Source organism: Anser brachyrhynchus (assembly GCF_964034855.1).
Source record: "Anser brachyrhynchus genome assembly, chromosome: 12".
In the NCBI taxonomy this organism is placed as follows: domain Eukaryota; kingdom Metazoa; phylum Chordata; class Aves; order Anseriformes; family Anatidae; genus Anser; species Anser brachyrhynchus.
Genome location: NC_137707.1, coordinates 11294358 through 11321695, shown reverse-complemented (window position 1 = coordinate 11321695; position 27338 = coordinate 11294358). Strand labels below are relative to the sequence as shown.

The 27338-nt window shown below is 35.8% G+C and overlaps 4 protein-coding genes across 6 annotated transcripts in view; 3 read left to right on the top strand and 1 right to left on the bottom strand.

The window, feature by feature from the left end:
* TDRD12 (tudor domain containing 12) overlaps positions 1-7568 on the top strand; it is a 68592-nt gene extending 61024 nt beyond the window's left edge. Inside the window, exons 40-43 of the transcript XR_013938458.1 lie at positions 1140-1381; positions 2433-3991; positions 5282-5444; positions 5575-7568. The gene's annotated coding sequence lies outside the window, so the exon portion shown is untranslated. The remainder of the gene's footprint in view (positions 1-1139; positions 1382-2432; positions 3992-5281; positions 5445-5574) is intronic.
* Positions 1-23267, bottom strand: part of CEP89 (centrosomal protein 89) — a 27636-nt gene extending 4369 nt beyond the window's left edge. Inside the window, exons 1-19 of one of the 3 annotated variants that reach the window (XM_080552743.1) lie at positions 23138-23267; positions 22794-22916; positions 21565-21671; positions 20157-20312; positions 19357-19558; positions 18148-18253; positions 17409-17437; positions 16169-16223; positions 15637-15855; positions 15103-15245; positions 14686-14736; positions 13865-13948; positions 12906-13009; positions 12325-12440; positions 10183-10363; positions 9371-9538; positions 8567-8708; positions 7478-7567; positions 1093-1262 (exon numbers count right to left, since the gene is read on the bottom strand). In XM_080552743.1, coding sequence (XP_080408869.1) covers positions 1093-1262; positions 7478-7567; positions 8567-8708; positions 9371-9538; positions 10183-10363; positions 12325-12440; positions 12906-13009; positions 13865-13948; positions 14686-14736; positions 15103-15245; positions 15637-15855; positions 16169-16223; positions 17409-17437; positions 18148-18253; positions 19357-19558; positions 20157-20312; positions 21565-21671; positions 22794-22832 — 2162 coding nt within the window. In that variant the 5' untranslated portion in view covers positions 22833-22916; positions 23138-23267. Of the gene's footprint in view, positions 1-1092; positions 1263-7477; positions 7568-8566; positions 8709-9370; positions 9539-10182; positions 10364-12324; positions 12441-12905; positions 13010-13864; positions 13949-14685; positions 14737-15102; positions 15246-15636; positions 15856-16168; positions 16224-17408; positions 17438-18147; positions 18254-19356; positions 19559-20156; positions 20313-21564; positions 21672-22793; positions 22924-23137 lie in introns of those variants that run through there. The other 2 variants (XR_013938463.1, XM_080552744.1) reach the window with 2 other exon arrangements.
* LOC308176357 (E3 ubiquitin-protein ligase RNF182-like) lies at positions 1360-4006 on the top strand (the record flags this gene model as incomplete). The annotated part of the gene is given in 7 exon segments (XM_080551981.1): positions 1360-1381; positions 3457-3491; positions 3493-3523; positions 3526-3659; positions 3661-3733; positions 3736-3974; positions 3977-4006. Coding segments are annotated over 7 exon segments (564 nt in total).
* FAAP24 (FA core complex associated protein 24) lies at positions 23143-27338 on the top strand. The gene is made up of 4 exons (XM_080552769.1): positions 23143-23282; positions 23905-24044; positions 24373-24525; positions 25135-27338. Exons 1-4 carry the CDS (start codon positions 23171-23173, stop codon positions 25375-25377), a joined length of 648 nt encoding a protein of 215 aa, XP_080408895.1. The 5' UTR covers positions 23143-23170; the 3' UTR covers positions 25378-27338.

The following is a 27338-nucleotide window of genomic DNA, read 5'->3' as shown; positions in this document are numbered from 1 at the left end:
TTTTGTCCTTCCCACAAAAATGAGTTTGTATATGTTTTTAGTATTTCTGCAACTATATACTTAATTTTCTCCGTCTGCTAAATGTACATTTTCATTTAACTTGTATTGTGTGTTATTTAAAAGACTTCCAGTACTACATACTATTTTTTTGAAGTTTTCCAGTGTTTCGGCATCATTCTACTTACAAACCTTGTAGAGCTTCACAAGAGCAATCCTACTTTGTTAGTCAGCAGATTACAATAGCAGTGAATCTGTCATTGTCTTAGATTGCCTTTCTTATACTTTGAGAAAAAGCTAAAGGTTTAAAGGATAACCTTAAGTATATTTTTAAAATGTGTTCATGTTTCACTGCAAGCCGTACTGGCACATATAGGAACTACCAACAGTTAGAGAACAATCATAATGCAACTTTTAATATGTTAGGCCATAAATGTAATTATTTGAGATACTGTTGTTCAACATTAGGAATGCCAATACAAATCAACAGTTTTTTGAGCTCTATAGCACAAATGGCATGCCTGGGCTGAAGTAGTTTATAGTACAGCTTGACTGCTGTTCATAGTCTTATAAAAATCAGTTAAATGTTGTTTTGGTTTTTTTATTCTGAAAGTGGCAAATCTGTAACTTGTTAACAAAACGGTAAGGTAGATCCAAAAGGAAATCCATCAAATGTGTACTCATTAGATTTGTTACTTTATTAGTAATCTAAAATCTGTTGAGGTGGGAGGACAGCTAAGTGTTCAGCCTTCAGTAGAAGATGCTATTAAATAACTAACATATGTCTTGATTATTTTTAGTCTCCTAAATCATCAGAGACTAGGCTCAGATTGGTATTTTTCATACATATTTTCTTGATATTAAAAAAGTTGTAAGAATAAATTTCTCCTTCAAAGGGTGTTTTTTGGAGTTGAGATGGATGGAATTAAGAGTATTTCAGCATTTTCAGTATAGCTATAACAGGAATAAGAAAATAATATGCTGTTTGAGGCTCTGTTGGAAAACAAGAGCTTTCTGCTGTGCACAGTTGACTGCCCTGACCCCATTTTTCCCTGTTATATCTAATTGGATTACTTCTGCCTATGACTGACATACCTTTTTTGCTGCAGCACTTCATTAAGGGTTTCCTGTTTGTCTTCCAGCAAACGCTGCAGGTGCTTCAGTTCTTGCTGGTACTGAGCAGTCTTCCCGGCAAATTCTTTCTCCTGCTCAGTCATTTTGAGACTGATATCTCCAAGCTTCCCAGCTGCTCTCTTTTTATAGAGCTGTAAAAATTAATAGGAAAAATGTGATGACAGCAGAAATAAGAACAACTTACTACCAACAAAAGAAGCTGAGAGAGAGTTAGCAGTTTGATCAGTGATGCCTTGCTTAAATACATCAGGTAGGTTGCTTATGTGTATGTGGTTTTTTTTAACCTATTTGTTAATTTGAAGGCATTACACTTGTATTTTGCAACCTGCCTTGGGCAGGGACACCTTCTACTGTATCAGTTTGCTGAAAGCCACATGGTGCTTACCAGTTGTCCAACAGTCATATTTATCAATGCATGCTATAAAAAAGTGTGTTCTGTTCTTTAATCTTAATACTAAGAGGTAGAACAGAGTAGCTTCATGTTTTAAAACATATTACTGTTTCACGTAATAGTTCATTCTGTTTACTGATGGCACAAGTCATTTTATGCTTCTTGGCAGTAATAACCAAATATACAGGCCTAGTGCTTTCTGAAGTAACTTCTCCATTCAATTACATAACCATATGAGGAACTGAAAAAATACGGCTTGTCAGGTGTTACACATTTCTACGTGCAGCATTTCTCTTGGCAGAAACAGACATTATCCAATAACAGCTTTTTTTCCTGTGATTACAAACATAGTCCTTAAACTGTTGTTATACGTGCAGAATGTGATGTCTGACATTGGCTATAAGAAATTCTTGGGATGGAAGCACTCAATAGAACTGCAAGATACTTTGTGATCCTTTTCACAAGCTGTTTTCAGTTCAGTGCTTGTAAAATGTGTCACTTTGGAATTGCATTTTCTGACGGTAATAGTAATATTGTTGGCTTGACATGCTTGTTCTTCCTCTGCCAACTGAAGCTGAGCCATACGTGCAGAATGGTTGCAAAATAAGTGGTGCACAAAGGGCAATAGTGCACCATTTCCTGGCCTAAGGATTAAAACATGAGACTAGATGTGAGGGATACATAGTTCTTATCTTGTTCCTAGGAATGTTTATAACTAAGTTGATGTAAAATGCATAAGCAGTAAAACTTCAGCAGGATGGCTGACCCTAGACTGCTCCCTGCTCATTTTGGGGAGCTGAGCCAGGTTGGGCTGGTTCTGGGCACGCAGCTACAGGCACTGACAGAACCTTTGCAGCAGCTGCTATATTTGAATTGTTCAAGACAGTCTTGTATTATTTTTTTTCTGAAGTGAAGCAGGCAACAGTGAGTAGACTGATGGAGATTACCAGTTGCAGGAAGAAGGGGATAACACAGCTGGAAGTGGTACTATTTTTCCTCTATAGCTGAAATGGGTAGTCTGCCCAAGGTCATGGCACCATAGGAATATAGGAAGCAGCCAAGATGAGCAGTGATGATGGATATAGCAGCTGGGACTGAAGAGGACATAATTTACACTCTTATAAAGTAATTTCAAAAAGGTATGTTTTGAGCACCATATTTCTTTTATACTATGTGTACTGAATTACTTGGCAGCTATTTATGTTGTTCACATGCACATTTTTCCAGTATAACTCTTGCTTTAAAAAATAGAGCTGGTAAGCTAATGATTTTCATCTAAAGTAAAACTAAATAATTAGGTGTGAACTAATTTTTTGGTTATATAAAGACTTTTTTTTTCCTTTACAGTTTAGGGTTTGTGAAGTTGCTATGAGTCAGAAGTGTTCCTTGTATTTTCAAAAAAAAAAAAAAGCAGGAATACACTCTAGATAAAAGAGCCCTGTGTACAGAGACTTAAATAGATCTATGGTCTCATAAAGTTAGATCCAAAGCATCTTTCCCTAAGCGCAGATTAATGTTGATAGGAATGCTGTGAAGAAGGACCCTTGTTTCATTCATATGCCTTGGTGTGCGCAACTAGTTGACAGGATGCAGAAAGTAATCTATGCAATGGTTACAGGCAGTTCTGAAACAAACAATTCCTTAGTGTTGAGGAATTGCTTAGAGCAAACCATTAGCATTTTCTCTTAGCAGTAACTTTGTGCTCCAACTGCAATATGTAGCAAAGTGGACGGAAAAAGAAAATAGCCAGTCTGTGGGGTAAAGTTACCTGAAAATGTAATTCCAATGGGAGAGGCCAGATATCTTCAGTATAAAGGTTGCTTCTACCTATATTTATAAAAACTTTATCATCGATAAAAAGTATTACAAATAGAGATTCAGAATCCATGAAACAACTTGATATGATTTCTTTTTGACAGTGTGTCTAATTTAAGGATTTTACTCTCACACTGAAGGAGAAGAAAAGATGCCCAAATGATGAACTGGAGTGCAAAATCTGTTATGTTACAATGTTTGCAGTCGTAAACCCAAAGTCTTGAACTGTCTTCACAGAATTTGTGCTAGATGTTTGAATAACATATTACTTATAGGAGGCGGATCTCCCTGCATTATCTGTCCCTTTTGTCACCAGGAGATTTGAGTTGCACAAAGATGAAGTTGAAGGACTCCCTAATGATACAAACATTATGTCCAAACTCCTATTAAAAGAGCAGCGTGGAATTCTAACTGTGATGAAGTACTTGAAACACCAAAAAACTTGACTTCCCCAAGCTCTTCCTGTGAATCATCAAACTGCTTAGTAATTATGATTATGGAAGTACAAAGAGACTCCACAAGGACTTCCAGTCAAACTGCTGCCTTAGATTACTATGCTGACCGTAGCATTGAGTCAGCATCTGTGAGTTTGCAGAGTCAGCTGGATCAAGATCTCTTTTCCAAGCTACGCAATCATCTGTACTTACGATACTGGTATGGCTGATATGATATATATATATATATTTTTACTTTGGTTCCCTCCCTGTTGGAATCTATTTACTAGTGATTGAAAAAGTGACCCTAGATGTTGTGGGTGTGTTTTGTTCCCTCAAGTCTTACTGTGTGTCTCATGTACAGCTTCTGCCAGTGCCTCTTCCAGGAAATTTGTGACTGCTGTTCATAAAGTTGATACGCAGAATTTTTTTAATCAGTTGGTAAATATTTAACTGAACCATAAAATAACTTAATCAGACTTCAACCCTTATGCTATAAGCATTTTTAAGTCTATAACTTCAAAAAGCTTTCTGATGATCTCTTTGAGCTTTCGTTTACCATAAGTGTATTTTTGTTAAAGCACAATAATTTGTGTGACTACTAGAGAAATAACATGGTGAGTTGTTTTAACTTTTTTTTTTACTAAAAAGATGGTGGCTACTATTGCCTGTTCCCAAAGTAACAGTTTTAGACCACCGTCACGTGAATGAAAACCAACTGTGAAGAGATATTTGAAGGTTAAAACAACCATTAAACAAAACCATTTTTATCAAATGCATGCTCACTGTTTAAAAAAACAAAGATCAGAAATGCTGCGTATAATATGCTTAAAAAAGTCCCATTGCAAGATAGTTCATGTTATATGTGATTAATTAGATAGACAGAATACCAACGAAAAACTTGTACGTTTGAGTTGAATCTTTTCTGATGATGAAGGGAAATAAAGTTACATTAAATATTCTGCTCCATGATCAGTTTTTTTCAGGTGAGTTCTGAGTTATAACAATTATGACAAAGAATCAGGTAGTTGAATCTTAAAGGGCCAAGTAAAGAAAAATTTCTTCAAGTAAGCTTTAATATTTTCATGATATAGTATGTCTGAAAAAATATCTAACAAAAGTCAGTAAAAATGAACCTGTTTTCAAAATTAGAATACCAAAACATGTTTTGTTTCCTTAACATAGTTCCTGAGCAAAAATTATTTTTCTGAATATTTGTGTTCAACCTATTTGATACTGTTCCACTGTTTTATATGGTTGTACTGATAAGCTACAAAACATGTTGTACAGTGAATGACTTTATAAGGTTTTCAGTAATTGCTAAGTCCCAAACTAAAAATGGGTACTTATAAAGAGAATCACTTAATTTGCTACCTAACTCAAGCATACACAGTTTAAAATTGATAATAAAGCTGTGTATATTAAACATCTACATTGTTTTAGGTTTAATTTAAAGCTCAATAAAGGGTTATTGCTAAAAGGCTTTCACAATTTTTGTGTTTAATAACAGGTCTGTTTGATCTTGATTTATTTTGAGGCTTCTCAGTGAAAAACAACAAAAAACATGGGATTTTTGTTCATTTACTTTACCCAAAAGAATTTGCAAAACAGTAACAACTCTGGACCAGAAAAATCAGATCCACTTTGTCTGCAAAGCACACGTGACTTCAGAGGTAAGTGATCTAAAGGGAATAGAATTGCCAGGTTTTTGAATGACAACTGTCTGTCTACAGAGGTATGTGCCATACATTTGCAGTGAAGAATGGCTGTCCTACCTGGCCTTCCTTTTTTCTTCTCCTCCAGTAATATTTGCAGTGATGTGAAAGAAGCCCCACAAAATCTTTTGACACGTACTCTTTCTGCCATACATCTGACCTGCACCATGGTTTTGGAGTAGATTGTGGACACTGAGATATGAGGAATGAATTCACCAAAAGGTGAGCTATGATGCCTTATCTTTTCGGCACTTTTAAGGAACTCAGACCTGTATGTAGGCTAAAAGCTTTTTTCTCATCCTAATCTGAGGACTGTATGCCGTAGTTCATATGATAAATTTTATACTTCTTATCTTATATCTCATTATAATAGCTAAAAGTCAATGAAGAACATTCCTTTCTAAGATAACAATTAATGTAACGCAAACTATGAAGTTATATCACCTTCTCACAAAAATTAGTACATTTTAAGTATTTTTACCAATAAAGACAGATTTTGCCTTAATACTGTGTAACAGGTTCACCCTGCAACTTGGTGCACAGGGCAGTTACTCCAGCTGCAGTTCCCCGAAGCAGCTGATAGTGGTATTCCTCTGGCTGATTAATCAAACTAATGAGATCTTTAACCTATTTTATTCAATTAAGTAGGAAGTATGTAGTCTTGAAGAATGTTGTTGTTCAAGTTTCATGGTTGCTAGAATTGTGCATGAACTGTGGAGGCAAACAAATCTTCCAAGTAAAGAATTTATTGCCTTTCCATGTTCCCCTGAATTTTTATTGGCAGCACTTAAAGCAGGGGGGTGATATGCATTACATATTAAGATTAGAAAAGTCTTCTGATTAAAAAGAACCAAATTAAAAACTTGACAGTGTTTGTATTTAAACTTAGGATTTTAAAAAAAAAGTAAAACAAAGGAATACCCAGAACTTCTCAGAAATCACTACAGACAACAAAGTAATAAAGCTTCTATTTAGAAAAGTGGATTACTTGACTGGAGGTGTTTAAGAAATTAAGGTGTTCTCAGCAAAAAGGTGATTGAACTTTGCTAAAAGTTACAGTTAGTACGATAGACAAGAAGTACATGATATTTTAAGTTTCTATTAGGTGGTTTTGACTGTTTAAGTTCTATCCTATACTGACACAAATTAAGAACAACGAAGTTTTGCCAGTAGTTTATTCTCACTTTTTCTAAGCAGACTGTAAATAATGTTTTTAAATATTGCTGTTTCATATAAACAAAAATCCTTTAAAAAAAACAACCACCATCAACTAGAAAGGAAAAATGAGATTTCTTGAAAGTACTATACCTCTTGCCTTACGTGATAACACAATATTGAAAATATACATATGCTTAGAAAACTGAGGTTATTCCTCAAACACTATTGCTTAAGTGTTTACCTTAAATAACTGTAGCACTAAAGGTATTAAAACATAAGAGTTTCAAATGTATTTCATACTAAACATTGTTATAATGCAATTACATGCTACGCTTTGTATTTCCTTAGATAATCCTAAAGATAACCTGTGATGTATTAGGCTAGATGACTGAACATACTCTGAGTTTCTAAATTGCCTACCCTTTGGTCACATAAAAGTACTGTATACTCAAGATATGTTTTTCACTTCTAAGTCTAATTGCAAAGGATTTCAAGTTGAAGCATTAGCAGAGAGTGGACAAAAAAAAGAATAACTGGACTACATTACTGAGCAAAAATCAGAAGTGCTATTTTATTTGTATTTCATCATTTTTACAACTTGTCATAATTTTCTGAGTAATGGTGTTAATGCAGTGACCTAGCCGACACACAATACAAAAACAAAATGGAAAATGTCATTTACAAAAACTGATGATCCATTTAATTTAAAAAAAAATCATAAGGTCAGTGTTTTTCATAAAAACACTGACATAGATTTACTACTGACTTCTCTCATTTAAAAAAATAAAGTTTTAGAAAATACCAGGTAATAGCAGGTTAGAAATACTGCTTACCTTAACTTTTTCTTGCAGCCTTCCTAAGCGTAGACTGCCTTCTACTATTTTGTTGAGAACACCGTGATTTTCATTTTCCAAACACCTGGCCTGCAAACATATATATCAAATTACATACGTTGAAGAAGACAAATCTACTCTGTTTTGAGTCTTAAGAACCAAGATGGAGAAAGAATCTTGAAAATTATGCTAATAATGTCTAATTAATAAATTATTAACTGACTGTGAATATGATCACTAACAAAATAATACCTTGAAACAGTTCTGTTTTGAAAGGATCGTAGCTATTAATATTGCAAACCAAATCAATTCTGCATATTTATGTACAGGTGTATGTACGTATGTTTACGGATTCCATTTGTACGGCTGACTCTCCAGGTCAGAATCAGTCTTCTCTCAGAAGAACCCTTGAAATTGGCAGGAGTTCATGGCAGAAATTCAGCATGTGGCTTACAAAATGCTTTTGGCTTATCCCTGCTTCCATCACTTTGTAAACAGTGAATTTTGAAGTAGTGAGAATGATAGTAGACTTTTACTTAGACATCATGCTCAGTATTGTCTCTCACTAATAATTAGTGCCCAGTTCTAAATTCTCCCCTTCCCCCCTTTTAATGTTTTCTAGGTCTCCTCATTCGAAACCTTACCAGCTTATCTGAGTACAGGATACCTGCAATCTAACTTTCTGCTAAGGTAGGTTTCAAGTTCAGTGATTTAAATTAGGGACAGGTTGTTCAGATCCAATTCTAGCAGGTAGCAAAGGAAACTGGATATTTTAAAGTTTTACTAACATGAGACTATTTCAATAGAATAGGCTAGAATAGGCTCTCAGAGTATTTCTGCTATTAACTCAGACAGAATTAATTTACATAAAAATAAGTGAAAAGCTTCAGAAACTAGAGTACATATTTTTAACCACTCTACATAAAATAATCTTTTGTTGCTTCTATATCCTATTTGCAAACATATAAACAGCTCAATCAACTGGAATTATAGCTTTCTTTTACTGTTAATTTTAATTATTAAAAGAGTTTTTTCTGGTAGGAGGAGAACTGAAACATCAATTAAGCCATACTAATTAAAGGTAATTACCAAAAAAATAAGGTGATCACGTTCCTGAGCTATCTTCTCCACCAAACCAATCAGGTTTGTTAGATAGTGATGGGCTGCAACTTCTTTTTCTGTTGCTTCCTCCAACTGCTGTTTCAAAAGACTTATTTTCTTCTTTAATCGCCTATAAAATTAACATGAGACCCTTCAGATTGGAAACTAATAATGGCATTAAGGGAACTTGCATTGTAGGTACAAATCAGCTTGCACAAGTCTCAAAAACAATCAAGTATACTGTTAAAGACGTACTAGCTGGAAGTATTTCAAGTGCTGAAAGTATCATTGCCCGTAACTTTTTTTAATAATATGCTTTGTGAATAGCAATTATAGCAGATAATCAAAAGAACAATTTCTGCAGTGGCTACAAGCTCATATTTCTTAAGAAAAATAACAGTATTATTTTTACTTCTGAAAGGTTTGTTCTACCTCTGAACCACTCACTTGCATGAGAAGGTCTGCAAATACTGGAATATCCTGTTCTTCAGGTGAATACACAAATGATTAATCATTATAGCTAACTACTATCATTGAAGATATATTCTTAATTTGTATGTAAAGACAGAAATGTCTACGAAAACAAAAAAAATTAGCAAAATTATTCAACAACCAGGCCAAATAGGTGTGACAAAGATGTATTTGAGGAAACATGGCTGCTCTGCAGTAGGTAGAAATGACACTGGGATGTGAAAAAAAATATTTTTACAGATATTACTGCCATGGTACTTTTTAGAAATTTAAGTATTGAGAAAATGAGAACGTAATATGAAGTGGAAAAAAAAGATAAACCTGTTTGTCTTTTGTGTCATTTCCATATCAGCTTCCAGGATCTTCTTGTCAGCCATGAAGTTATTTTTCTCTAAAAGCAGTTTCTTGTTTTGAGCTTGCACTGATGCTATCTTTCCCATTAGGTCTTCTACCTCAGAGCGCTTTTTCTCCTGCTCCTGTTGTAAATGGCTGCAAAACCAACCACATAGTACACGTCACATATACACCTGCTTCATTTTAAAGCCAAATTATGGTAAGACACTCATGTTAAAAATATGAAAAAGGTACACTGATAATGTTTAGTGGTGTCAAAAAGTAGTATTACAATCTGATGACGTATCAAATCATGAATGAAGCATAATATAGAAAAAGTAATAGTAATTCATCCTATCTGCATTTGAAATAATTTTTAATTATAAAATACATCTTCTAGTCCAAATGCATTCCTTTTATATTTTTCCCCTCAAAGAAATTACTAGCAATTATGAGAACTTTTCAGGAAGGTGTCGTACCAAGAAACAATAACTTCAACTATCGTAGGCCTGGAAGCAAACAAATTTACAGGAAGCCTTTAGAAAAATTACACTTTTCAAAGTATGCTGCATGGCAGCACTTCTGTTTCATGTCATTTTCATGCCTCTAGTGTTGGGATTTACTTCTAGAATTACAATGTTTTTGAAATACTGACTTTTCTTTCTACTTTGGTAGTTACCTTTTATAGATTAAAAATTACAGGCGTATTCCTACCTACAAAGTGATGTATGCATGTAAGGGCCTGCTTATGTGAATATTTTGCAGAATTGTTTCTCTATGCACCATATACAAACTCATACCTTTTTAAATCATTCACCAAAGCAAAGTGCTCCTCTGCTGCTATTCTACTATCCAGTTTTGCTTTCAGCTCTTCACAAGTAGTACGTAAAGCTTCCAACTGCTTCTGGTACTCTGCTATCTGTTCTTCTTGACTTCGTTTCTTATCTTCTAAAGTTATTATCTGTTTGGTCAATTTTGAAGCTTTTGGGAGGGGAAGGAAAAAACGATTACAGCATAAATAATAATAATAACTAATTTAATCACCTAGTAGAACTCCAACTAAACCAATACTACATTAATTCATAGTTGTTCAAAGCATTATGTGACAGTGGATTTTTCATTTTTTTAAAGAATCCTGATCAGTTTGGATTCCAAATTCTAACAGTTTGGATTTTGTCTCAATTTGTTTTGGAGAAGTACCACATTTTTCCACAGTTAGGCAAAGAGTTCAATTATGAGTCTGATTTTCACTGAAGTCTGCCTTTCTCCAATTCAAATCAGTAAACCTGAAATTTCAGATAGTATCTAGACAGAATTCTTTTCAGAACGGCTTATGGTAGGTTAAAAGAGATTCTTAGAGGATATTCAAAGAATCCCTTCTGATCTCTAGCGCATTCTAGTGGTGTTATCAACATAACTCAATCCTATAAAACATTGACCAAGAAATTCAAAAGAGGACACTGCTACCCACAAAACTACGTTGAGCAAAGAGCCAACCAAAAGTCATAGATGCAGAGCTACCTACAGCTAATATCTCTTTTGACTTCAGGTAACTCAAACAAGGCCACATACCTGTTTCAGAACATTTTCCTTTCTTTATTAACACATTCTTTCTTACAGAAGAAAGAACACAGCTCAGTGTATTTCTAATACTGGTAGTGATCATTTTTCTTTTTTTCAGACAGAATAATCTTTTTATTCTTTGGAAGTGCTTGGAAAGTGAGAGATTAGATTAAAGGCAGTTTTCTATTCAAGAGGCTTCAAACTCAAGACTGCCTCTTTTCAGGGCTATGAGCTGTTTGCTCATTGAAGCATCATTTTGTGCTGAAAAGTCCTTTAACTCATTTTGATTAATTCAGGAAAAGAACCTGAAATCAAACATGAGTTATTAGTCTAGCAGATAGGACATATCTACAGACTCTCTAGTTTCTGATCACCAATCCCACAGGTTCTTCCTATAGCATGTATTTCAGTCGCTTAATGCACTGCCTAAACAGTTAAGGTCAGGCTCTTGTTTCCTTGTGAGAACTACAGCAATAAATAACAAAATCTGTCAGTCTAGTAGGAATTTTCTGCCAATTCACACCAGATCAAGCTATTTTGAGACATGGAAAGCAGAACACTTGATTGGGGGCATTGTATTCTCTCTAAAAGCTTTATATTAATAATACATAACTAAATGTTTTTCAAGGATATCCTAATCTGTGAATTAAGATTCACAGAATTCATGCCTTCAATCTTGCTTTTTAAACAGTTAACCTTTACTAGAAAATCTTACTTTCAGTGTTAGGATTTTAAAATGTAACATGTCTGTCCTCTTTCTGATACACAGTCAGAAGTCTATTAACAAGAATTACCCAGAAGAATTTGCTCATACAAAACATAACCATTCGTAGAAAAATTAATCTTTAAGAAATTATATTCCTTGTCTTGCTTGTAAGCATTCAGTGTTCTGAATTCAATTCAACATCTAATAAACAGCAATAGATAACCAAACTGATCCATTACTTAACAGATGGATGTAAATTTAAGCAGTATCATGCTACTTACGATATAATCAACTACCTTTTATTAGCAATAAACATGGGTTACAAAGCAAGAAGAAACAGACAACCTAAATTGAACATTTAAATAAACAAATAATACCTCACAAATATCAACCTGTAAAAAGTTAAGGTCCTCTAAAATTTGGAAAAGAGCCAAAGGCACCTCTGTTTAACAGTTCACAAGTTATACAGTTACAAGTGATACTGACATTCCTTTTCATGATCAGCTGACAATCAGAGCTTGACTTCATAGTAGTCTTACCTGCATTCAGCTATTCATTGTAGGCATGTATCAAGTTGTTGTAAAAAAGCAAAACACCACCACCACAGAAAACCTGCAGAACTACGTACGGTGTAAAATGTGTAGTTGCCATGTCTAGCAATTCAGGCACGTACCTTCCTGAACATGTTGTCTGTGACTATCTTTTGCTTTAGCGTGTTGAATTTCAAGTTGCTCCATCAACAACCTGTTTTCTTCCAAGACCAGCGTGGCCTGAGTTTGTAGCTGATGCCTGCAATAACAAACAGTTTATAAATAAAGTAATTCTAATTTTAATTTATGTCCAAAGAAAAAAAAAATAAAAACAATTAAACACCACTGACTTCCAACAGTTTAAACTTTATCATATTTGAACCCCTTTCAAAAAGGAATGAAAAACCCTAATTGAAAGCTATCTCAGAATCCAAAGTAAGCTTATTTGAGACATGAACTCTCAACCCTCAATACATAAGTTATTTTTAAAAATATTTAAAATTGTTGACTAATTAAAGCAAAAATTCACTGTGGAAAGAAGGAAAGATATGTATGTGTGAATTAAAATCACAGAATCAGAGTGGTTGCGGCTGGAAGGGACCTCTGGAGGCCATCTGGTTCAACCCCCCTGCACAAGAGCCAGACATAGTTTTTCCTTAAGATCTGTAATCTTAAACATTTGCATGGAACAAGCAAAACACTAATTTCTGGTAATATAACTTGCCATTCTGTAGTGGTAATAAAGTTATTTTTATTTAATTGCTTATGCAGCTCTTCATTCTCCTTCACCAACTCTTCAACTTGTACTTTAAAGTTCTTCATATCCTCCTGGAAGAGAAAGGAATCCAAATCATAATAGCTGGAGGGAAATATTATAACTTTGACATCAAAATACACATACCTGGGTACCTTTCTAATTCTAACGTTAACAGCATGTTAACTCACTAGTCACTCGTCTTTAACTCAGATGTGCATGCTTGATTTTTTTTCCAAGTGTGATTTGAACTAAGCAAATTGTAGATCCTTAGCATACGGATTCAAGAAAATTAATTCTGGAAATAACCAGATGATAGCATACATTTTCAGAATGAAATACTGCTTATTTTATGGCTTAATTTTTTGAAGGAAATATTCTCAAAAACTGTAGTAGTTCTGCTCTGAAGCTCATGTAGTTCCTCAGATTTGGTCATACATGAGTGTAAATGAGACCAGATGAGTGTCTTGGTAATCTTTGTTCATACTGTGAACAAAAGTAAACGAAGATTCTCAAGAAACTAAGAACCATTTCTTGAAGATTCAGTGACAGAAGATGTTTCTAAAGAGCAAAAAGAGTCAGTACCCATTTCTTAAATAACTTGAAATAAATATTCTTCAGCCACAAAATCCACAGGCCTGTAACTGGTAGATACAGGGCACTGGATTCCCAGTTATGAATGGTAGCAGTAAATTCTTTCTAACATGGACTGACTGTTTATGGTTTACTCTATTCTCATACATTCAGTGTTGTGCCTGCTTCTACAGCTGAACAGCCTGACAAAACCAAACCAAGTGCTTTCAAGACAGCACAATAACAGCGTATACCGAAGTAAAACAAAGTCACTTTTAATTTTAGGCAGAACCTGGCTTTGACAAATCTCTTTCTGCTTTATTTTAGAAGTACATTTTCTTTAAATGGCAACTTACCTCATATGCAAGACTTAAATCTTCCTTTTCTCTTATTCTATCTTCATATGCCAACAGAAGAGGTGACAAATATTTCATATCCAGCTTTAAAAAAACAAGTCAATATAAATCAATTGCAAACCACAATCTCATCAATATTTATTATTTCTTCTCCTGATACACATTGTCAGTTTTGAAAGCTATTAAGGGCTTTCAATTGCTATTAGTTTTACGTATAAGTGAAGAGGGAGGACCTTCCTGTTTCTGTATAGATAGCTCTGAATAACAATGGGGAAGGAAAATTTAAGATTCGGTTAGCATATGAAGAAATTGTTTTACATGTTATAGATGCATTCCATTTCACAGATTACTTGCCTTCTACTTGCCGGAAGTTCATAGGCTACTAGTGGACCCACAAACATTCCTACCATCAGAATCAGTGAAATATGCTATTTCCTTTTAGTTTTACCTTAAATAATCACAGCAGAAGATTAACAATTAAGATTAATAATGAAGCAATAGACCTTGATGCAATGTGTATGCTGGACAGTACTAAATGAAGATGGTATTTATGATTCTTAGGGCAACAGTACTTAATTTACATTCAATAGTGCAAATTTGGTAACTGTAAGCAGTCCGTAGCTTACCATAAATTTAGCCAGAGTTTCACATATTCATTGCAAAATTCTGCCCTATTCCTTTTTATGTTTATAAATGTTTATCATGTTCTACCTGTATGTGATATTTCAACATCATAACTAAATAAAACCCTGCAAATCTGAATATTTTGGTTCCTGTAAAGGAAGGAATGAACAGATAGATGAAAATCTGATGCTACTTACCAGCCATGGGGGTGGTGGTCCTTTCATGGGTAAACTTTTTATTTTTAGATGCTAAAGAAGATATTTGAGAAGAAACTTAAATTATTTCCTGCTTTTGAAGCAGCAACCATTGACCACTGCAAAAGTGGACAAGTCACAACTATTACCCCAAACAAGCTTATGCCTCTAATTACATGTTGCATATGTATCACAGACAATCAACAAAACTGAAATTTCAACATCTTATAATATAGGAGAATAGCTAACTTCTTATAGTTAGACTTAATGATAAATGGTTATTTTCAATTTCAGAGGAAGCCTATGCCATTTGTAGACTTAAAAATTATTTTATCTGGATTTGCCTCCCAAAACTTAAAGGTGACTGAAAGGGCAATGGGACATATCAATGCAAATTGCCTTTATAACCAACATTCTCACCTCTTCTTGCAACAATGGCCTGAATTTAGTTTGATAGCGACTTAATTCTACGTTCAAACGATGGACTGTCATTTTCAAAGCATCATTTTCATCTACAAGTTCTTGTGCTTGTTGTCTCAGAGAAAGTAATTCTGTAGCCTCCTCTATTAAAACAAATATTCAACTCATTTCAGTCAAAATTCAAGAAACCTTAAAAATTTGTTAATTGTAAGGGGAAAAAAAATCTCAATAAATCAGTATCATAAGAGAACTTCCCAAAATACTCTTATAGAATAAAGCCATGAGAAGTTATTAGCACAAAAAACATTATGAAACAACTGGGTATTTTTTTCTCATGATCCTGTAAGTATTCCGTGACAAAATTTCTACAAATGTGGAAAATACTGTTCAGAAACTATTTCTGCATAGATAGTTCTTCGTATCAATGAAGTAGAAACCTCCTACCAGAAGAAGAGGTTGTAAAAAAAAAAAAAAATCAGAAAAATCAAGCAAGATAACTAAGAATAGTTTGTATTGAAAGAATGTTTCTCCCACCTTCTCTGTGTATCTTCTTTGTAGCTTCTTTAAGTTTTCTGTTTTCTTCTTCTAGTCTCTTCAGTTTTAATTGCTGTTCTTCCATTTGCTGTTTTGTCTCCTCAAATTGCTGGGCCATAGCGTGGTATACCTTGTTCAAAGACCAATTTTCTTGTTTTAGCTCTCTGAACTTTTCTTTAGCCGTGTTTTCCCGTGCTTGCCTTGCCCGAGTGGATATATCTGTGGATGCCACATTTCAGTATTTTCAATATTTTAATTGGTACATTGTTTGACAATCACTTACTTCAAAAGTCACTCACATTAGAAAGTAAAAACAAATCAAAACATCCAGCATAAAAAGCCTGGAACTACTGTTTTCAATATGTATCACAGAGCACTCAGCATTCTTTTATCTCCTGTATAGAAGAAATACTTTTTTTCCTCCCCCCATTAATTAGGCTTAGTGAGTAGAAGCAAGAAAATGTATTTTTATAAACACATGTATTCTTTAAAATGAAGATTTGTAGTAATGGCACAGAAAAATCAGAAATACCTGGGGATGGTGGAGGTTTCTCCCGTATAAGATTTTCAGCTAATGATTTTTCTTCCTAGCAAAAAAATTATAAAAAATGAAACAGTTTGCTCTAGCATTTATCCTCTCTGAAAGACACTGAACAGCATCAATGCTGGAGAACTTAAGAAACAGAACTTTTGAAACAGTTTCTTTTTTTAAGGTTTGATTCACTACTAACAATATATGTCACTTGACATTTGGCTATCTTAACATCTTTTTGTCACTTACCACTGTCAGTCACTTTTGGATGCTTGAAACGGTATTTTCATTAGTTGTCAAAGACATACAGTTCTCAAAAAATTTCATAGCAGAAAAAATAAACAAGTTTCCTTGACCTAACAGGACGGATACTGCTCCCTTGTTAGTCTGCATAGAAGACTCTAGAATAGAACACTCTTATATGAACTGTCAGTCCATAACTGGGACTCAAGTATATTCAACTGTAAAACCCTATACAATAATTTTGTTCTCCCCGTGTTAGTTAAAGCACATATTTTTACAGTTTCAGAAAGTTCTTTCAACAGTAAATAATTTGTGAAAAGAGACTGAATTTATGCTAATGCATTTACTCACAGTGAACACAACTGACATACATTTTTATGAAACCACGGAGAAGTTCTGTAAGGATACGATGCCATATGATTTAACATACTGAAACGCTGATGCCCAAATAAGTCAAAATTCAAGAACAATTTCAAAAGAAAATATATGTCGTCAAGAATTTGAAAAAGAAAATAAATAACAATGTTAGCAATGGAAGAACTGACCGTTTTTCTAAGTAGTATTCCATCACATTGATCTGAGAAACTAAACTTTTAGCTATTCTTTTTCAAGCTCAGAAAAGCAGTCAGATGGGCCCAACTCATAAACTATATAAAAATCTGGTGAAGCCAGGCTCAGGAGAATTATCACTGACAACTCTCTCTTTCTATAGAAGATGTCTCCCACTCTCATTTAGTTTTTCTTTCACATGAGGAACAACAGCATTTTTTGTTATTTTTAATAAAACCCACACCCAACTTTTGTGTGGTATACATACCTATATGATGGGGAACTTTCAAAAGGAATGATTAGGCATTCTTGTATGTCAAAAGAAAGATTCCCTAGTGACAATAAATCAGTTTTCTTTTAAGTGGTTTGTAGACTGTCAGCTACTTAAAACACCAGAATGCATATTTTTCCAGAACACATCACAAATAAACCTTCATATAAGTCTTACCTTTAAATTCAAGCCAAGATATTTGTTTTCTGTTAAAGAAAAACAGATCTTTGAGTCAATTAAGAATGAAAGCATTGATAAGTCTGTAAATTACAAGGGTACATACAGATATTTTAATACACGTATTACATACTGTAAATAAATGTCAGAAGGTCCTTGAGGCCCCAGTCCCTTTCATGGTACATTAGAATACTGATGTGATACCTTACTTTACCTCTTACACTGTATAGATACAATTAAGGAAGAAATTAAGTTGTATTATCAAAAAAAAAAAGTTCTTCCAGCTGATTTTCAGACACAGAAATATCTTCATCCAAGAAAAATGACTAAGAATATTTTTTATCTTCTTAACAGTGATAGTTTCTGGTACTTCTTGGGTACTTTCTTCCATTTTTTGAGCACAGTTACACTACAATAGTTTCTAGAGTATAAACTGGATTGATTCTGGTACATAGATCAACAGAAACATAATAGCTGTGCTAGACAAAACTGAGCTCATTAATTTTTTTTGTCTTTTAAACACGATTGTTAGTGGATGTTTAGGAATTTCAGTTAGATTGCAGATTTTCAATTTTCTGTAACTACTAAAAGTGGCACTTTAATAGCATTTCTTTGACTGCCCTTTTTAAAAGGAATATATCATTTATCATATGGTACTAATAAATTTAGTTTGTTCAAAAATTATTTTTCCCCATGATATTAACAGATAAGGCATTTTGTCTTAAGTAAGCTTATTTACCTTCTGTTTGCACATTTGACTCATCCATCTGCATGTGAAACTCAGTTTCATGAGAAGATGTTTCTTTCTTCTCAACATTATTACTAGGAGGTAGTGGACACTCTTCCTGTGTAAAAGACAGGCAAGTCTATCTAAATCACAACACTGTTGAAATAGCCTACGCCCGAGTGTCTTGATATTGAAGTTTTCATGCAGATAATGTCTTGGTCACATTCAGAATTGTACTCCAAAATTTTAAGATAATAAAAGATATACTTTTTTGGCTTTAGGACTATACATAGTTAAAATCTAACCCTTACCATGATCAGCAGGAGGTAAAGAACTATGATAATCATCTAATCTATCCCAGGGCAATATTCCTTATCACCTTATTTAGTTAAAGAATCGATTAAGTTATCTTTGCTTGTTGCGTCATGTCTAAACTTGCTTTTTAAGAAAGACTGGCCATTTATCTACCGTATCACAGTACGTGAGGAATTCATGAATAATTTTTAGCCTTGTCTTAGCTGTTTTTCCCTGTTGATTGCATACCAGCATCCCATGTATTTAACACACTCCCTTTTTTCCCCCCTCCTCTCCTCTCACTGATTACTGTCCCTTCACCTAGGTGTGTTTTCCAATTCCATTCACATACACAGCATTTTATTGCTTCTCCACTACTCAGTTACTTATTCCTGTTTGTTGGAACACGTTGGACAGGGATGCAAACTGAACTTTAGATGTGCCTTAACTGTCTTAAGCTGCTTCCATGCTGTAACGTGGAAAAATCCACTGGTCTTCAAGACACAAGGTCATTTCCTTTGATTCTGAATGTTCCTATCCCTATGTGGGTCACTGCTCCTTAGCACAATACTCAATCAAGAACTAAGCTTTCAACATACATAAAAGTTCCAAGTGCATTTAACAAAATACGTAAGTATCATGCTCAAGATGAAAATATTGGACATTTCACAAGATTAAAACACATACTTACATTAAGTTTATAGTAAGAGCCACACTATCAGTGATTTCCTATTAAGAAAAAGTTCCTAATAATCAGAGATAAAGAATCTGTAAGGATCGACAAACAAACCTATCTTAGTTTAAAGGTAACTGAATCATAAAAATATATAAAAATTGAATAAATGCATAAACATTAAGAAGAGAATATTTAGAAATATTTAATATATTAAAACGCAATAAAGGAATTAACTGATTTGAAAACCCTACCTTTTTATTTTTGCAAGGAACAGCATAAATAGCATTGTTGCTAAAGCTTTCTTCCCTTTTCTCATTACTCCGACAGCTGGACTCTTCCTCTTTATCAGGATCTGAAGGATAGGTATCCATGTCCTCATCCTCACAGCAATTGCCTGATATTTCTAGGGACTGTAGAGGAGATCTGTCACTACCATCAAGTTTCCAGTTCGGCCTGCAAGTAGAAAGCAGTTTAAAGACTGCTTCAGTGTCGCTTACTCTTCCTAAAAAAAAAAATGCTTCTATAGCAGAACCATCAATCTGTGAATACACACAAATCCAACAGCAGAAGCAAACAGACATGTAAGCTTCTTTGGCTGCAAACAAGGTACCTAACCTATGCATACATTTCAAAATAGACAATTAGCACTACATTTACTTCTTTGGCTTACAGAAAGCACCACACTAAAGATCGAAGGTTGCCAATTCTACAGCAAAAATAGACTAAATTTTGCAGCAAGGAATTACCTGACAAATAATTCAGATGATTCCCCAGCGATTAACTTCTTGTATAACCGATAGGCATTTGGCAGAAATAATGCATGTTTTTACTTGCTGTGCAAACCAAGTCTCCCTCTGAGGACTGTGTGCATGACATCACTTTATGAGAAATGGAGTAAGAACTGTAGACATTTTAGACTATTTATGATGTGGTAAGAAAAATGGTTATAACACCCTGAGTTTAATCAGTTTTCTGTAATTCTCGGGTAAAATTATTTCATCGGCAGATTTTATCTCTAATTTAAGATACGCAAACAGAAAGTATACGCTACCCCATTCTGAGCTCTGTGACTGTTGCATATGGCTCGAAGCACTCTTGTTCCACATAGGTGGAATCACTTTCCGAAAGTGATCGCTGCCGAGGCTGAGGAATAGCAACAGTGCGCCCCGTTAGTGTTGTTGCGAGGATAGCTGCTGCTAAAGCAGATCTGGAAGAAAAAAGAAAAAAGCAATGAAATAATATTGTCTTCTTCACATTTCATATCCTCTTCCACTGCAGAATGTCTTCGCTATTTAAGCAAAGCAAAAAGTTCAAAGTTAACATGCATAAGCAACACTGAAAGTGCTAAGGGACTAGTTTTAAACTATTAACTCCCAAAGTAAAGCACAAAATCAGGTGAGCTCTCAAGGCAGATATCAAAGAGTACAAGTATATGTGCCCAAATCAAATGCATGAAAATAAATAAATATACATGAAAATAAATATAATAAATGAATATACTGAGTTGTATTTCCAAAATCAACATCAGTAATTTATAGTACTTAGCATTAATTTCAGTCATAACAACAGTACCTGGTGGCACACTGAAAAAGTGTTTCATATTCTGCTATTTTGTTTCCCAGTTTCTGTTATCCCCTACTCTGAACCTTTTACTGATGACTGAAGCTGTTCATAAATGCTGGAGCACTGCAAACTAGGACAAGCGTAAGTAGATAGAAGTGCCTATTAGTGGGATGATGCAGAGCAGAGAGAAGCGTAAGATGAAAAGACAAATGGGAACAAAGATTAAAGGAAAGAAATGGTGGGGACTGTAACAGGAATGACAGCAAGTGGAGGTCAAAAAAAGGAAGAAGAAATTAACTAGAATTAACTAAGAATGTTAGATACTAGAAAGACCATAGAAAACAACCAGAATTTAACTAAATACAGAGAAAACATAAAAACTCCAAGAAACTACAAATGAAAAGGAAAATACATTTGTATTTTTACTTTGTGTAACTTAGCTGTATAGCTAATTCAAATCTAATCCAACATGGTTTTCCATACAAGTTTTCAAGTCTTTTTTTTTATATGCAATAAAATGGTAGATTGGTAACGTTAAACTTCTGCTCTTCTAACAAGCAAAAATTTCCAAACTCATGGTACTAGCTCTGCTACACTCTAGCATCCAAATTAAAAACAGCCCTGGCGTTAAAAAGTCCATTTGTCTTTAATTGACTCAGCTTTCTAATAAGTTACATATTTATAAAAGTAACTGTTCTAATTGCTTGGCTTGCTTGTGTATGGGAGAAAAATAGGCATCTTTACAATTCAAAGAAGGGAACTGCCCTAATTTAAAAATACATTCTGTTTACGAAACGGCTTATGTAAATACTACAGCAAGGACATGCAATTCTTCTCATCATGTTTTTCTAGTATGCTATTGCAAATGATGAAACAAAAAACAACTCAAAACCTACCTGGGCCTTTCTGGAGAAGGGTTTGGACTACGAGGGGGAGGGGTGCGGGGAACTGCAGGTTTAGGAGCTATGGTAGCAGCAGGGACCAGGCCATGAGCTATATGTTTCTAAACAATTTAAAATAAAATTAGTTGATAATGACTTTCAGGATCACAATGAAAGAAGTACAGAACCAAACATGCACAAAAACTAACTATACAAAATAATATAAAACGGAAGAACATTTACATGCAATTAATGTAAACAGAAGATTTGGAATGATTCTAAGTATAACTTCAGAACATGTATGAATAGTTGCTAGTGAAGGTTAGAAATGTAATTTACGGAAGACCCATGACTGTAGGTTCTCTACCCGTTACGTCACTATCTGCAAAATTCAGTTTCTTAAGTACTCGTCTGTTTTTGTGTACACACACAAGAAAAAAGGCGTACTAGAAATCAACTTTTTTCAGAATATTTGAATCTAGTTTCATGGTAACATTATTATTCCCTCTCCTGTACAAAGGGTTTGTAAGTCAGAAGTGATCCTCAGTCACACTGGTATGAGATGAAGAAAAAAACTATTACAACTCCTAAGGATCATAAGCGTTCAGCCTGAAAAGGGGTTAAAAAATCCACCGAGTTTTTAAATCAGTAAACCTAATTAAAAAAAAATAAAAAAGGATGATGGTAAGTGCCAGCAGAGAAAAAACGGTGCCAGTGTTCCCCACGGCGTGCTTTTGAGAGGGGCCACAGAGCAGCGCAGGCTGGGGGGAGCTCTGGAGATGGGGGCTCCGCGAACACCCTGGGCAGTTCCAGTGCTGCACCACCCTCACAAGAAAAAAAAAAAAGATAGATATATATATATATATTTTTTTTTTTTACAAATGAGATGGATTTTATATGTTTGAATCTGTGCCCATCGCCTCTCATCCCCTCCGCAGGCATCAGAACACGCTACGCGCTAGCAGTAACCCGCCTTCGGGCAGGGCGGCTCTGTGAGGGGCGAGGCGGGCGCCGGGCTCCCGCCATTTCTCCTCAGAGCCCCCGTGCCGCTCGGGCTCCCCGGGCGCCTCCCGCCACAGGACGGCCCCGGCCGGGCCGGAGGGGCTCCGCCTCAGCGGGGCGCTGCCCGCAGGCCCCACACCCGGTACCGGGCCGCCCTCGGTAGCGCGGCGCGGCCCCGGGCGGCTCCCCCCGGCCGGGAGGCCCCGAGAGGCCCTCGCCGGCCCCGCGCCCCGGGCACTCACGAAGGGGCCCCGCCGCCCCCTCCCGAGGCGCAGCGGCATCGGGGCACCGGCACCGGGACAGCTCCCGGCCGCTCCTCCCGTCGCTGCCGGCCTGCTACCAACAGCCCCGCGGATTCGCTGCCGGTTCGCGCTCCCCAATCGCCGCGCTCCTTGCTCGGCCGTAGCGACCGACCGGCGGCGGGCCTGCCGCCCCCTGCCGCCCCTGGCCCTCAGTGCGGCCTGGGGAGCAGCTCGGGGGGTGCGGCCTCACAGAGCGTCGTGTCTTCTCACGAATTTCAATTTAAAAAAAAGATAGGGACAGGCTTGCAACCTTCCTTTTTTTTTTTTTTTTTTTAAAAAAAAGGTGTAACTGCTGCTGAAGAGCTGAAGGCGGTCGAATGACAACAAAAGCGAACTTTCCTGCGGCAGCGGGATCCGTGGTGGTCCCTTATGGGCACGTGGTGGGGAACGAGAAGTGGAGAGGGTCAGAGATAGCCCAGAGGCTTCAAGGTAAGCACAAACAACTCGGGAGAAAAAACAAAAAACTAAGGCAAAGCAGTCCCTCTGTTGCCCAGTGCTGTTGGATTGGCTGGGACATGCTTTACTCTCGGACTGGGGCCGTATTTGTGAAATAATCTGTTAGCAAGCTGAAAATTCTGTACCTGTGATTAATCCTGTCATAGCTGTGTAGCTGCTGAGTTGTGTAGAGAGGAAGCACTAACTGCTGCTTGGGAGCCACAAGCAGTGAGTGTGAATTCACCACTGTGAATGTGCACCTCCACTGAAATCCCTCGAATTTGTACAGATACTGGGGTAGTGCTTTCACTGGCTGGCAAACTGAAGGTGATGCTGTCAGAAAAGCTTGGGAGGTTTTTGTTCAAGTCCAGAGTTTATCAAGAAACTATCTGGAATCTGCGCTGTCAAAGTGCTGTTAGTTGGCATTTCCAAAGGCATCACGCAGTACTTTAGGTTGCTTGTGCTGGCTTTGCTTAAAGAAGAAAAACTTGACAATCAATTTCACTTTCTTTAAAAGCCAACAGGAACTTTGACACGTTAGGAAGGTTGTGCTGTTAAAGTACAGTAGTTAAAAAAATATAATTACATTTTTTTCTTTTAATGTTCTCACGTTAAGGGAAAATTAAGCTCATTTTTGAAGATGGCTTGGGACTTGTGGATTTTCATCTTTCAAACAGAATTTGCATTTTATACATTTCTGAAGCAGATTTGGTTGCAGGAGATGACTTCAAACGAAGATTGGTTCGGTTTAGGAATGTAAGTAACACATAAAGAGAAAAAGAAAAGTTTCCAATTGGAACTTGCTTATTCCATGCTTCTGAAAACATTCTTCATGTGCTCTTTTTAAATTCTAGAGGAGCTAAAGTTGTGTAATAATTTCTGTGTGAAAACTGAAAAATTCTAACAAATCTATGTAATAACGCTTTACTGAACTCCAGTACTGCTGCTGCAACTTCTGTTCTTCCTCTGATTTGCTTTTAGGTAAATTAACTTATACACGACAGAAGTTTGCTCTGTGCTGCATTGCATCAGCTTGTCATTAACAAGGACTTTTTTTTTCCCCTGCCTTCCCCTTCCAATACAGGCCAACAGTCTTGGTGGAATTGTAATTGTCGAGAGAACTCAAATAAGTGACCAGTACTTCATAGCAGTGCAAAAGCTTGTTGTGCTAGAACTTGGAATGGTGCTGCTTCCTGTAGCAAATCAAGGAGAAGCTTCTCAACTTATTACTCAGCTGGTAAGTTCCTATGTTAGTGGAGAAACACTTATTAAATATGGGAGGAGAATTACCTATTTTTCCCCACAATCATCACCTGTGTTCAGAAAGAATGGGTGTGATCTTAAAGGAACACACAGTTTTGTTGTTTGACTCTAAGGAAAAAAATATCCTGCGACAATATTAAGGTAGAACAGTTCAGTGGGACGAGGGAACAGAAGAAAAAAAATGAAGAACTAGGTACTGGATTATATGCATTTTTTGTATGTGACAAAGCACTGAGATGCCACTGGACAGCACTAAGCAATTCTCCTTTAAGTCATCTGGCAAAACCAACTTGCGATTGTTGCTTTGTCTCAGGCTGAGGAAACTTCTTACAGTGATTAGATCAAACAGGTAACAAAATAACTGTTTTTAGTTCATGGTTTATCTTAAGAAACTCTTGGATTTCCTAGTGAGGCTTTGTGGATTTGCATCTAAACCCTTGAGGGCACACAGGTGAGGAGCAAGGATGTTTTTTTCTAGGACTTCCTCGTGGTTGTATTGAAATTGTAAAACCTACTTTAAATACGAAAAGCAGAACTCCAGCAGAGGGCGCTCGGTATCGCTTATGGTTTGGTTTTGTTTCAGGTCCGTGAACAAAGTAAGGATCACAACAGTAACCCCTTTCTTCGTAAACAATGCTCTCAGCTGCTAGAGGCATCAGTATTTCGGACTGTGCAACAAATTCCAGGAGTTGGGAAAACAAAAGCTCTGCTTCTGCTGCAACAATTTGGAAGCATCCACCGGCTTTGTAATGCATCTGTCGAAGAGCTTGAGCTAGTAGTTGGACAAACGGTAGCACAACAAATTCACACGTTCTTATGTTCCTGACGTATGTAGCGCTGTTTTGGAAGACAAGACTGTTTCTGTTATTGTGAAGTCTAAAATTGTTTTTAATGATCACGTAAAATGGTAACTTCTATAATCCTGGTAACAACCAGAGGGTGTTGAGTAATTCTCTAGAGTTTACTTCCTCTTTACTGCTGCTCTGGTTGTGTAGATTGAGCTGTGGAAAATACCTTGGAAGAGGGGCTGGAAGTTATCTTACATCTATCTTGAACAAAAAAAAAAGAGAGAAAAATATGTTTTTTCCTTCTGCGAGTACTGAAAACAAGGTAATCTGTCTATATAAATCTTCCAGAAATACCACCCACGTGTTAACAAAGTGTTTATTTCTTTAGAGTATACGCTAGAATCTAGCATTCACCTATCTTTCAGGAGAATAGGTTGTCTTCTCAGTAGCCAGAAATCTGAGAGTTACAATGCTTTAAAAAAAAGTGCACATCTTTTACCAACTTTTTTTCCTCCCTCCAGGGAGTATTTATAGCGAGTTGGGGGACAGAGATATTAGTCTATCATAACATGACTCTAATAATTAAAACATTTTTTACAGTAGCTAGTAATATGCTAACTTTGTATTGATTATTTTTTTACTTAAATTACATCATGCTAACACTTAACACTGCAGTTTAGGTAAGACTTTGTTTTGTAGTTGAATTCTAAGGTGAAATTTTTTCTAAAATCCAGAAAACATGGAATACTCAAAAGAAATGCTTCCTAATTACGGTTTGAGATTACCTTTTTTCCTCCAAATATAGTACTAATTTATAGTCAGTGGTATGCAATAAACATATATAAAGTTGATTATGCGTTGTATACCCCCTCATACTTTAATGGGAGCGTGAGTTTGTGTGTTAGTATATGTATAAAAACAGTTATAGCGTACAGCAAAAGGGATCACGTGCATCCTCCCTAGAACTGTGCCTTATTTTGTAGAAGTCTGAGATAAGAGATGAATCGTAAGTCCAGATGATAGTACTAGTGTGATGGTGATGCAGTTACACTCATTATTAAATAAGTTCATGCAATTAATGACAGTAAATTAAGACTTTTTAAAATTCAGCAGATTTATTGCACTGTACAACTTCTGACAAGCACAACAGAGTATCGCAATTACTTCATGTCACAACTAGAGAGAGAATGCAGCACTTGCTAGCAAAGTTATTGCAGCTTGCTTAAGCTGTTTGTTTCTAAATGTCTTTGTAAGAGGGATCTTTTCAAACTTCACTTGGTGTAACCTCCCACTATGGTGCTTCACGGTAAAATCTGTGATTTATAACTTGGGAGTTTCTTTGGAAAGTGCTACTGGAAAACATCTTTGACTACACTAACTAACTTGTTTCTCTGGGTCCTTTTTCAGTCCACAAGTTGTTAACAAACTTACTCCATTGCATAATACTTCCACTATTAATCTTTTCAAGAATTGTGTACTGGATTGGTTTCCCTGACATACTTTTTATTTTAAATGATATCTAATTTAGTAAGGATAAAAATTTTTGCCTTATACGCTCATTACGGTGGTGTTAAAAGTTCTCACTACTTGGGTTTCAGATCACAGCAGGAAGGCAGTTGAGCAGGATTTTCAGTTCTCGTTCGTAAACTAAAAAAGAAGTAAATAATAGAGCCTTGGCACCTCTGTAACCAAGCTAATCCACCAGTGAACAGCAGCTAGATCTGCTTCTTATACTGATTTCTTACTTGGGATCTAAATATACTTGCAATTTGGCCATTAAATATTTACTGAATGGTAAGCATTGGAATTTCTAGAACTACAAAACAAGATACTGTTTTCTTACAATTAGGGAATAGTTAAGTTTCATCACAAATCAAGGTATGTGGCTATCAATATTGCAAGGTAAACACCAAAGTGCCTTCGTACTATTTCATATGCCCACCTGTTCACTACATTAGTATTACTTTTTACTACTTTAATTAAAAAAGTATTTAAAAGA